Source organism: Phascolarctos cinereus, unplaced genomic scaffold (assembly GCF_003287225.1).
Source record: "Phascolarctos cinereus isolate Bilbo 61053 unplaced genomic scaffold, phaCin_HiC Scaffold_2;HRSCAF=192, whole genome shotgun sequence".
NCBI lineage: Eukaryota > Metazoa > Chordata > Mammalia > Diprotodontia > Phascolarctidae > Phascolarctos > Phascolarctos cinereus.
The window spans coordinates 340,243,159-340,256,524 of NW_027555625.1; the positions used below are offsets into that span (position 1 = coordinate 340,243,159).

Sequence of the window (13,366 nt, forward strand, 5' to 3'; positions counted from 1 at the left end):
GAGTAAGGCCTTTCAGCATGTTTCAATGAGCACAGGCTGAAAATGAAAACCCCAAGAATGAGTATTGTTCACCTAATTGTAGTAATATTATTATATTCACTACTAGAAGCCTTAAGTCTCTAAGTATTTGTCAGATTTCTGAGTCAACACAGGACAGTAGCTTGAGAAGATCAAGTCATGACAGAAATGTGACACCAATATCAAATATGTTAGCTCCATAGGTTACTCACATGAACACATTTTTAAAACTTCAAAAAAGAGCCTTGTTGGAGCTCCACCCCCCCCAAAGTGGTCATGTTGAACTTTTGCAGACCTTGTTTCTTGATACCAGTAGACTGTGCAAGGTCTAGAAATCAAAAGGGAATGTGTTTTAATCCTGATTTATCTTTTGTATTCATAACCTCGAATAAATTGCTTTAACTTCTCCACATTTCTACATCACTGAGGTTAAAATGGAATAGTACTTATTGATCTCAGAGAAGAATTATGAAGAATATCAAGGTATACTAAATGCTGTGTCAATATTAAAATGTCTAGCAATAAAAATTCCCCCAAACAAAACACTTTTTATCTCCTGTAAAAGAGAATGGTTTTCTCATGTCATCAGCAAAATGTCAGGTCACCCCATCCTTACACATTAAAAATAAGAGTTAACTGCTTAAATTAACTTAGAAATGAATCTTCAAAAATTAAACATCATTCCTCTGAAACTCAAAAGTATACGTTCATGTAAATGCTAAGATTACAAGTGAATGAATTTGAAATTGCTATTCTTTCCATGGACTAGCATTTATACTTATCAATAGAAAATTGATGACAAAATTATTTTAGAAATATCTTCTTCCTCTGTGACCTGAGAATTCTATAGAAACTTTTTTTTTAAGCTGAGCATGATTTATTGCGATGAGGAGAGAACAAATGATTTAATGGTTTTTCTTATCCTTTATTACAAATCAACCATTGTTTAATTTAGAATTAGAAGAGTTAGACAAGTGAATAAGTCCCATTCTTGGAACTGACTGGCCTAGCAAAGTTAGGCAGTCCCCATAAAGTCCAGACCTGTAGAGGGAGTCAGAGATACATCTTCCCTTTTGGATTCAGTTTAGAGGTTATTTAGCCAACACTGACAGATGTCAGATAAATGCAAAGGGACAGGTAATCCATTTGAATAGTCTACTTTGCACCAAAGCAAAGCATGGTGAGATTGAGCCTTCTCTCCTGATATCTGCAGCTTAGTGCCTGTCACCTAGCTTCCTAGTGTAACAGTTACTGCTTCAGAGCAGAGGTCCCCAATCTGTGGGGAAGTACAGCTTTTGTTTCCTTCAAGCCTCATAGAATGGTGGGGATGATGAGTCCAGAGTAAAAAGGTGAGGGGCTTGATAGCAAAGGGTTTCTTAATTGAGTGTCTAGGGCATAGGTACCTATGAGCCTGAAATGCTGGAGACAGTCTCCAAGAAAGCCTCATTTTATTTAAAATTTTTTTTTTTTACTTTTTAGGCAATTTGGGGTTAAGTGACTTGCCCAGGGTCACACAGCTAGTAAGTGTCAAGGGTTTGGTCTGAGGCCGGATTTGAACTCAGGTCCTCCTGACTTCAGGGCTGTTGCTCTATCCACTGTGCCACCTAGCTGTCTCAAAAGCCCCATTTTAAAAATTCAAGTGAGATGGGCTACAACCAACCAGGTATGACTTCAGTGTCATCTGATCATCTAGAGACCTTTGCATTGTAGTGTAATAATAACTGACATTGAAATGGTACTCTAAAGTTTGAGTCAAATAACAATAGATTATATCTATATCTATATACATACATGTAAATATAATATATGTATGTGTGTGTGTGTGTGTGTGTGTGTGTGTGTGTGTGTGTGTGTGTAAATCTATTCTTATCTGATCCAGTTAAGTAATTCACTCAGAGGCAGGGCTTATTATCCTAACTCTAAATTCTACATTCTATCTGCTATACAATGTGTTTTCTGAAGCATCTGTTGAATTGCAAAATAACTCAGCCCAGAGCTCTATATCATACCTAGAGACTAAGGGACCTTCTTGAATATCCAAAACTTTAAAGTTCAGAATTCTAAAATAATGAAAAACACTTTCATATTGCCACCACCTACTCTCTTTAGGACTCAAGAAAATTAAATAGGCATAAGGATGAGTACAAAGTCCTTTCACTGGCCATACAAATCCTGTGCACTTAGCACAGGGCCCGGCATATACATACTCACTGACTTGAGTATCTGCAGCTAGGTGGCAATAGAGAAGAGTACTGGGCCTGGGGTCAGGAAGACCCTGAATTCAAATTCGACCTCAGATACTAAATTCTGTGACCATGGGCAAATCACTTAACTGCTGTCTGCCTCAGTTTTCTCTACTGTAAAATGAAGATCATAATAGTACCTACCTCACAGAGTTGTTGTGAGGTTTGTTCTCCTTTGCATAAAATGGCTGTGCCCTCTGGCTCTGTCTCTATGATTTTTTTACCCCACTAAGAAAATTTTGTTCTATAAAGTCATTTATTTTCCCTCTTGCCATGATAATTTGTGCTTGGTCAAAATAAAGTGTTTTAATAAGAATTTCCAATAGTTTGGTTCACAAAAATGTTTCTGGAAAAATGTTTCTGAATTAATTTTGTCATTATTTTCTAATGATCTCATACTCTGTCATTAGTTAGGGTGAGATTAGCTGCTGCTACTACACAGGCAAGAATTAGGCATAGACCTTTATTATCTATTTCAAAGGGGCTAAGGAGAATCAGCCTAGAAAAGAGGAAGGAGTTCGATAAGAGTGAGAAATGGTTGGAGTCAGAGAGAGGGAGTGATGAAAGATGGAGGGAGGGGCATCATCCACAGAGCTCTCAGATTAAATCTATGAAGAGATTAGAACCATTAGTACTGGGACATACAACCTATCAGAGGACTTAAATAGTTCTTAGCAAAGGCATTTACTAAGAACAGTTGCTACAAAATATTCCCCAAATAAATCTAGTACGGTATACTCCCTCACAAATATTGCATCCATGGGAAGTGCAGGCTCAAACTTCAGAGTACCTTCATTAACACAGGATGAAACATGTGTGGCAAAGGATATGGAACTCACAGCTCCTAGTACCACATGACCTAAGTCCTTTCTTGCTTTGTAGTGTTCTAATGCAGCTTCCTGGGTGCAGTGTCTTTGTTAGGTGGGGTATTCAGCTGGGCTCCCAGGGTATGCTCCTTTCTGGAGGAGTCCACAGCTATACCGTACCATTCCTTTCTGCCACAAGGGAAGTCCTCCTTCTTCTGTTGGGTCTCCCCAATCCCATATCTGTCTCTCACATCTTTGTGTGTCTCTGATTCAGGCTAGATGTGTTTTCTCCCATCGTTCTAATGGGTCTGACGATGTGGTTAATGGAAGAGAAAAAGACCCTTCTTCCCTACTGCAGGGTCTTCCTCCGAAAAGGCTCTGTAGCATGGACTCAGTTGCTTCCTGCAACTGAATTACTGAAATTTATCCAGGTATTTAAATCCCCAAGAGGCATGGCTACCTTGCTATTCCTTTCTTCATCCAACCAAAGAAATGCATACCTCATAAAGGGCTCACCTGATATAGATACATATCTTTTACACATTAAAATCTTATCTTGAATAGCTTCATTCTGTGATTATATCAGCTGAACTGCTGAGGGAACCTCACACCACCTCCACTTATAAAAGCAGAGTGGTGTAATAAAAAAAAAAAATTTAGCACTTTGTAGTTTGCTGAGTACACTTTCTTCACAACAACCTAATGAAGCATGAATGTGAGTATTATTATCCCCTATTATACAAATGGAGAGACTAAATTTAAGTGACTTGGCCATATCTTACCACTAGTATCAGAGCTTATAGTACATCCCAGACTCAATTCACTCAGATCACATCTGGAGTACGGTATGTTCAGTTCTAAGTGCTACATTTTAGGAAATTTTTTGATAAATTAGAGAGAACCCAGAGGAGGGCAGAAAGGATAGTGAATGGACCTTGAGAGTATGCCATAATGATGAGTAGGTGAAGGAACTGGTTAAAGCCTAGAAAAAAGACTTAGGAGGGGTAGGATAGCTATGAACAAATATTGGAAGGGTTATCAGAGCAGGGGTAGTAGACCTTTTTCTGCTTAGCTCCAGAGAGGGGACCTAGGAACAATGGGAGAAAATTACAAAAAAGGCAAATTTGGGTTTGATGAGAGGGGACATTTTCCTTTAAAACAGAGGCATCAAATGGTAGGATAGGCTTCTGAGGCAAGCAGTGGGCTTTCCCCTCCCTGGAGATATTGAAATAAAGACTTGATGAATACTTTCAGGGTGTGCCTTTGAGGTCCTTCCAAAGATTGACATTCTGTGATTCCATCACTCCAAGACTTCTTTCTATGACTTTTACCTTAGGCCCCAGAGGTGGCTGCTAACAGAACAATATAGGCTTACTAGGAAAGTCTTGTTTCTCTGAGACTTCTGACTTTCCTGGTAATAGGTACCTCCCTTTCCTTTCCTCTCATTTTCTTCTTAACTCTCTACAGTCTGGCTTCTGATCTCATCATTCAACTGAAATTGTTACCATTAATTAAATGATCATTAATCTCCTAATTGCCAAATCTAATAGCCTTCTCTCAATCTTCATCCTTCTCTCCCTCTCTCTGCAGCCTCTGACACTGTCAATCACCATCTTCTCTTTGATACTCCCTTCTCTCTAGGTTTTCATGATACTACACTCTAGCCTGGTTCTCTTCCTACCTATATGACTGCTCCTGCTCAGTCTCCTTTGCAAAATCTTCATCCGGGTCACACCTGCTAAATATGAGCGTCCCACAGGGCTCTGTCCTGGGCCCTTTTCTCTTCTCCCTCTGTATTATTTCACTTGGTGATCTCATCAGCTGCCATGGATTCAATTATCTTCTCTATACTGATGATTCTCAAATCTGCTTATCTGGCTCTAACCTCCCTCTCTGCTGACCTCCAGTCTTGCATCTCCTTACTTACTTACATCATCCAACTTGATATTGGATATTTCAAGCTGGATGTCCATAAGGTATCTTAAAATCAGCATGTTCAAAACTGAACTCATTATCTATTTCCCCAAATCCTCCCTCTTCCTAACTTCCCTTTTATTTTAGAGGTTATCATCATCATCATCATCTTCCCTGTTACTCAGACTTATAACCTAAGTGTTATCCTTAACTCCTCACTATCTCTCAACTCCCCATATATCTAATCTGTTGCCAAGACCTGTCAATTTTACCTTCATATTTACCTTTCATATTTGCTCCATTTTCTCCTTTGCCACTGCTACCACCCTGCTGCAGAACCCTCATCACCTCATGCCAGGACTACTACAATAGTCTGCTCCTGGGTCTGCAGGTTACCACAAGTCTCCCTCCAATCCAGAGATCTTCCTAAAACACAGGTCTCTGACCCTATCGTTCCCCTATTCAATGAATTCCAGTGGCTCCCATCACCTCCAGGATCAAATACAAAATACCCTTGCCCCCTATCTTTCCGGTCTTCTCACATTTTACCATCCTACCATACACTCTTCAATTCAGTGACACTGGCCTCCTTGCTGTTCCTCAAAAAAAAAAAAAGACACTTTATTCTCCCAGCTCTGGGGATTTAACTGGCTACTCCTCATGCCTGTAATGTTTTTCCTCTTCATCTCTGCCTCCTGGCTTCCCTGGCTTCCTCAGGTCCTACTAAAAATACCACCTTTTGTAAGAAGTCTTTCCCAATCCCTCTTAATTCTAACACGTTCCCTCTGTTGATTATCTCCAATTTATCCTGCACGCATCCATTTGTATATGGTTGCTTGCATGTTGTCTCTCCCTTTAGACTGTGAGCTCCTTGAGAGCAGTTACTGTTTTTTGCCTTTCTTTGTATCTATCCCAAACACTTAGCACAATGCCTGGCACATAGCACACAGTGACTGGCAGTAGGAACTTAATAAATGTTTACTGACTGACTGGTACAAGTATCCCATCTTTTGGCAAACCTGAAGGCACAGTTTTGCCTGTTTTACACTTTAGAAGCACATGAAGAAGCAAAAAATGTGTTTTATTGACCTAGTTTGCATTTTAGCTTTACATGATCTTTCAGCAACATAGAAGACACATACAAATCCCCACCCTGCCCCTACCATAAACCAAAACCAAAACAAAACAAAACCCTTGGGAACAACATATTCTAAAAACCTCCAAACACACAGGAAAGATGTCCTGAGAATATCTTGAGGAAGTCACTTCACTTTTTTTTTTTTTGAAGACCATGATTCCTCATGTGTAAAATTAAGTGGCTGGACCAGAATGATTTCTAAGATCACTTCCAGCTCTAAGTCCCTGTATGAATAGCCAGAAAAGCCCTGAGCTAAGCTGCCAGAACATTACCTCTAATTGGTTGTTCCTGATGGCAGTTTGCTGAAGAAGTTAGCATCCAGCATCAATTCAGAGGTCTGAAGACGCAGCACTGCGAGATATTCAGCAACAGTATTGAAATTATCTCGGGTTCCGGGACCATAATATTTTGCTGAATCTTTGAGGGAGGATACAGAAGCTGCCCAGGTCATATGGAGCTGAACACATTACAGTTGAATCAGATGGTAAGTGAAAAATCTGTGGGTTGATGGAATTCTAACGTAAGGGATTACTCCATCTCCTCCCTCTCCACTTTGCCCTCCTCTTTTTCTTCCCTCCCTTGGTGTCCTCTGAGCATAGCTCCCCATTGTTGAGTGGGTGGGAGGGGGATTGTGATGTCAGAGGATGGTGGATGACTCAGAGGAGAGCAATGGCCAGCAAAGATACAGAGGTCTATGCACATCGCTCCTATGGCACCTTTTATTTCTCTAATCAGCTGGAAACACTTCGCATCTGATTCATTAAAGAGACAGATACTCTCTTTAAGTCATTTGTATTTTACTTTAGTAGATTTCATAGGGCAAAATCATCAACACCATTTATCTACCAGATAAGGAAAACTGAGAGACACAGAGAAACTGAATGACTTGCCCAAGATCACCCAACAATTTGGTAGTGGAGCCAGGAATTAAACCCAAGTCTCCTGGCAGATAACTAACTAGTCCTGAAGAGTCCAGTGGACCATGCTGCCTTTTTTTAGAAAGTTTCCATACGCCTTCTATTCCTAACCTTGATAACAAGCATTGCTTGTTCTCATGCCTTAGGCAACACCACATGAACTATCTATGTCACAGACCTACTAACTGTGACCCTTATAGAATTTGACCCCTCTCTCTAGGGCTAGCAATGAGTACTAACTTGGCTAGGCCTTAATTGGGTTTACTGAATTTATTTATTTTTTCTTTTTTTTCTACATTCCTTTATTTAAGAAGATGGGAAAGAAGGAAGAGTAAGGGAGGGAAGAAAGGGAGGGGAGAGAGAGAGAGACAGAGAAGAAAAAAAAGATAAAGTGGGGCACTACTACCTGGGACTTCATATGAACCAGAAACTTGACTCTGTTTCTTAAAGGAAAAAGCAGGCACTTGCCACTGCCTTTCATGGTCAGTCCCCAGCTTGGACAAGAAGGCCAGAAGTCTGCAGTGTTTTCAGTAGGAACATTTTGTTCACAGCCTCTTGTGGTGTGGCAAGAAACATTATTCTGTCATTGCTATTCTGCAGCAGATTTTTTTTTTAAGTAAATGCTCTGGGAGAATTGGAAGATAATGTAATAAATGGAGTCCATCATTTGTTTGTTTGCTTTTAAGGTATGTGAACACCTGGACTCCACTATGGAAAAGTCCTTTCAGGTGAGGAAACCCCTCCGAATGAGATAAGGATATGTGAGGTATTGATATGCAGCAGTTGGCAGATGGTTTAAACCACTTAACACTAAACAGATTCCAGCACCAGAATAATGCCACTGGAGCTGCACGTATCGGAAGAACCAGTATATGCACAAACTAGCTGTGAGAAACCCTAATGGACAGGGGTGAGAAACAATAACCTTCCGATAAGCTAGTTACATTTTTCAATTTAAAACCAATTGCATTTTGACTATGTAGTAAATAAAATAAAGCTTCAATCTACAAGATATCCTGGATTGACACCATGTGATCTGTCTTTGCTGCTTCTTCATGTGACTATGGCCTCCCGATTTAGCTAGTAACTGACTCCCAATGACCTGTAATAACACCATTCCTAAATTAGAGCTCTCAATTTGACTTGGCCTCAGTCCCTCCCTCAAAGCAAAATAAAGCATCTGTTTTCTTTTTTTTTTTCCACATTCATAACATTCTCCTTTTTTAGTTGCCAATTCAAACCCTGCTCTAGTCAGATTGAACTTTTCCTCAAAAAAATCTTTTTTTTTTCTGGTTAGCCAAAGAACCCAATGGAAAAACCCCAAGAGACAAAAACAAAAACAAAGTCAGACAAAAATTCCAAGTAAGTGACATTCATCTGGAAAAGCTATGATTCACATGCAAATAAAATCTGTCCAAATTTACTGTTGTATGACGCAAGCCCCTGGCTTCAACATAAAAGGGGCAGAATGAAATCACCCACAATTAAAAGTTCACTCTATAATACTGCAAAAGGGACTGTTATCTAGCTAGACTATTCAAACTAATAAAATAGAAATCCAATGATATAGAATGAAGTTAATTGTATTGCCATCCCCATGTTCAATGTTCATATATATATACATTCACATAAATATGCATGTGCCCATGCTTGACCCACATATACACACAAAGCTCTCAAGAAAAACCACCCATATTTACCTGAAATCAGCAAAATCTCATCTAGAGCTGGTGTCTGAATGAGAAACAGTGAATGCCACCCATTTTGCATAGGAGAAGCAAGCATGCACAAGAGAATTTGGTGAGTAGTTCCAATAAGAAGGTTCTGGACTTCTCACCTCACTAGAGAGCTACACTATAAGAAAGTTTTCTGCAAGTGAGATAAGAGGTTTTTTTCAAGATACACACAATATATTCATGAGTTTTATTCCCAATGTCCCTTATTAGCTCTGGATGCAGTGAGCTCTATAGACCAAAGCAGAGGTGTCAAATATGTGGCCAAAATGGAATTGGGAGATATTTAACAAAATAAAGCTACAACAGAACCTAGATAATGTTAATATGTGTTTTTCTAAGTCAATATGCAGCCCTCCTAACTTTTTTGAATGGACACCACTACTCTAAAGCATCAATGAAGAATGCTGACATTGGAGCCAGATGACCTGGGGTCCAGCCCTGGTTCTGACAACGTTGGCCATCAGAAAGTCTGAGTCTTAAACTCTTCATCAGCAAAATAAAGATAATCATACTTACACAACCTACCTCATAAGACCGTAGTGAGAAAAGTGCTTTGCTAAAACTAAAATAGTATAGAAACATGAACTATTATTTGTCCATTTTCAAGCAAGTTAGTATTTCCTGATTAGGAGACGTACAATTTTAATTCCTGTTTCCCACTTTTTCCTTCTTTCATGTAACTGAAGATAATCCCAGATCCACCACTAAGCTATGTTAATTTAGCCAAGTCATTTAATTCTTGGGATTCATTTTCTTCATTTGTAAAATATGGATAATAAGACTATACTCACAAGGTTGTTGTGTGGATTAATGGCATATGGCATATGTAATGTGGTAGTTTTGGGAGGTGGGGGAGGTTTGGACTTGACTTGTGACTTTATCCTGTCACCTAACTTCTGGTGTAGAAAAACATTCCATTGATACAGACCAATAATTCACCCGTAATTTGTAGTTCTGTGGCACATATAGGATAAGTGATTTGCCCAGAGGCTTAACAGTTAGTATATAGCAAAAGGAGGAGTTTGAACCCAGGCTTTATTTACCAATGGAAGTGTCATAACCCTCAATTTTCTCATACCTTAAACCACCTTACTCCCCACCCTGACCCCAACACATACTCTGTATGGGCTTCCTTGCTATTCCTCGAGCAAAATGCACCATGTCCCAACTCTGGGCATTTTCATTGGCTGTCCCTCATGTCCGGAATGCTCTCCTTTCTCAGCTCCATCTCCTGGCTTCCCTGGCTTCTTTCAAGTCCCAACTAAAATGCTATCTTCTATAGGAGGCTTTTCCCAATCCCTCTTTATTATGTTGCCTTCCTTCTGTTGATTATTTCAAATTTATAGCTTATTTGTACATAATTCGAATGTGGTACACCCGACTAGATTGTGAGTTCATTCAGAACAGGACTTTCTTTTGCCATCTTTTGTATCCCCAAGCACTTAGCACAATCCCTGGCGCATAGAAGGTGCTTAATAAACGTTTCTTGACTGACTGACTGACTACCAATATACTTTGCTTCTCATATAGTGCTATTTAAATGCAAGTAACTTATTTGTTTTTGTTTCATTCCAACTTTCTATCTAATATAGAAATTCTTTTATATTCAGCTTCTGACAGCTTCTACTTAGTATATTTTGCAAAGTAGCAAGGGAAGCAGTGGCAAGAACAATGGATTGAGTTAGAATACCTGGGTTCTAGACTTTATTCTACCACTAAATACCTTTTGACCTTAGGGATTCCTCCAAAATTCTGTGAGGGTCACTGTTAGAAAGTCCCTCCTTATTTATCAACTGGTCCTAGTTCTGCTCTGTGGAGTAATGCAGGAAAAAAAAAGTAATTCCTCTCCAACATGGCAGCTCTTTAAATATCTGAAAAAAATTACCATGTCCTCCCCACCTGCCCCCATCACTAATCTCTTCTTTTCCAGGTTATACAACTTTATTTCTTTCAATGATTCCTTTTATATCCTGGTTTTCAGGCCCCTTGCCATTCCAGCTGCACCATTCTGGATACACTGAACGTCACTCTAAAAATGTGGTGCCTAGAATTGAAGACACTGTTATTCCTGATGTAGTCTGTATATGTTTTCTCCAAAATTATCCTCTGAGGTCTCATAGGGAGAAGGAGAATTTGAGAGACATGAATTTCTCCTTCACAAAGGCATTTTCCTCAAATAGACTCAGGGAGTGAGCCTGCTGCTTTACATAACTACTAGTATAAGAGAAAGAGGCTAGTAAAGAAAAATAAATGGCATTTTACCCAATTTCTTATTCCACCAACCCCAGTACCAGCTGAACAGCTGTGCATGGCTGCAATTGAGAACTGCTTGAACATAAAGGTAACATCTGTGAAGCATCTTAACTGAGATCTTTTTACCTTTTTTTTTTTTGGTTTTCTGTGGCAAAATGGTTAATTGCAATGAATGACTAACTGCATGATAGGGCACAGCAATCAGTCTCTCTTGGGGCACTCAGAGCTACTTATAATTTGCAATATACTCATGTAGCAATCAGTACGGAGGTCAGGAAGGAAGAGTATTTTAATGTCTGTAGCAATGAAAGCTAAACCAAGTTTGCTGGACTGTTCGCTCAATTCTCCATTTTAAAGTATGGATGCTTTAGGATAGGTTTTTTTTTTGTATTCCCCATGTGAATTTTGATTAAAACAAACAAACACTTTGAATTAGATATGGCCCAGTCCCATAAGTGAGTGCTAAAAGATTCAATTGCTTTCCCTCTGAAGGTGAACTGACTCCTTCAGGGTACCATTTTAAGAGTCATTAACCTAGTAAATATTGACACATAAACTGTTGAACTTTTCTATGAATGGTACATACTTTTATTTGCTAAATCAGTAGTCCTTTTGGGGGTACCATGAAAAGAATTCCTTCTTTTCTACTGGGTAATTTACTTCCTAGGAAGTCTTTAATTTTAATGCCTTCCCTCTAACATTATCTTCAATTTACCATACAAATAGTAATCTATAAATATTAATATGTAGTTATATTTTTGTGTGCATATATATTCTATTTGTACATAGTTATTTACATGTTGTCTCCCACATTAGACTATGAACTCTTTGAGAGAAAGGACAGTTTTATATTTGTTTTTAAAACAAGCGTTTATTTTGCACCTACCATGTGACCTGTATGTTATATTAATCACATTTGAACTTCACATCTGTGGAAGGTGGGACAGCTAGGTGGCACAGTGGATAGAATACTGGGCTTGGAATCAGGAAGACTCATCCTTAAGAGTTCAAATCTGGCCTCAGACATTCAAATCTACTAGCTGTATGACCCTGGGGAAGTCACTTAACCCTGTCTGCCTCAGTTCTTCATCTGGAAAAGGAAATGCCAAACTGCTCCAGATTTTGCCAAGAAAATCCCAAATGGGGTCATGGAGAGTTAGAAATGACTCAATGATAACAGTCTATGAAAGATAGGTGCTATTATTGTCCCTATTTTGCATTTAAATGAACTAAGGCAGAGGTTAAATGACTTGTCCAAGGTCACATAGCTAGTAAGCTTCTGAGACTGGATTTGAAGTCAAGTTTTCCTGACTCCAGACCCAGAGCAAGCTATCCTACCGAACTTGCTTCCAGCCATTTGTTTGACATTCTTTGTATCCCAGCACTTAGCACAATGTCTGACTGGCAAAAAGTTCTTTACTTATTATTGGTAAAACAAAAAGATTCATCAAGAATTAAAACCAGGCATATCTTAAAAAACTCCTACTTTCTCCCTTTTCTTGGCCTCTCAAATTTTCTAATAGTATCTGAGCCAGTGGCTAACAGGCTTTGGAATCCCTTTTTTCTATTTTAGTTTCTACTTGGAGTTGAAACATTGAAAAAAATCCCTATTCTGTGAGTCACTAAATCTACTAGCTGAGGTAAAACCATATAGAATATCCTAATATCCTTTACTTAATAAAATAATAGGCTCCTCAGTATGACACCTCCCACTCACTTTTGTGTCAGTCAGCAGGTTGGAAAAATTCTTTGGCCTGAAGCACAAAAAGCCAATTTCTTATGGGCCCAATTTATTTATTGCAAAAGTCCTTTATAAAAGCTGTCTTTCAATCATGTACCCTTTCTCAGTCAAGCAAGCAGACATGAGGAAGTAATCTAAATTATTTGATAGAAAAACAATGACATCTTTTTTTAAAAGCAGATAGACAGGAATCAGGCTCTGCACAAGTGTTTTTTAATTTGTAAGCACAACTATAAGTAAGGATATAGTGGAGAGGCTGAGAGAAATCAAACTAGGAAGTAATATACATTAGAAGACTATTCTTTTTAAAAATAAAAATGAAGAGCTTTCTCCCTGGCCTTTGATTTGTTGCTTTTTTTTTTTTTTAGTTTGCTGCCTTCCTCAGTTTCTCTCATCAGGCTCTAAAAAGAATTTGGGACCTATTCATGTTCGTGCGGCACTTAAAATATGATTGCTACTCATCATGATATCATTTGACCAGAATGGAGAATTGAAGGTCTCTGTCTGAATCCTGGCACAACCTTTGCCTCCGAAGTTTATTTCATATCAATAGGGGGCTCTTGTCTTAATTTTTAGGCCAAGATCATCTAAGAATTAGGC

General features: G+C 38.8%; 1 protein-coding gene across 8 annotated transcripts in view; it reads right to left on the reverse strand.

Moving 5' to 3' along the window:
• The window catches only part of SAMD4A (sterile alpha motif domain containing 4A), a 286,970-nt gene that overhangs the window by 142,917 nt on the left and 130,687 nt on the right, over nt 1–13,366 (reverse strand). Inside the window, exon 1 of one of the 8 annotated variants that reach the window (XM_020991289.2) lies at nt 6,392–6,716. The exons of the other annotated variants lie outside the window; for them this stretch is intronic. Within the exon in view, the coding sequence (XP_020846948.1) occupies nt 6,392–6,437 (46 nt within the window). The 5' untranslated portion in view covers nt 6,438–6,716. Of the gene's footprint in view, nt 1–6,391; nt 6,717–13,366 lie in introns of those variants that run through there. 8 annotated transcript variants of the gene reach the window in all.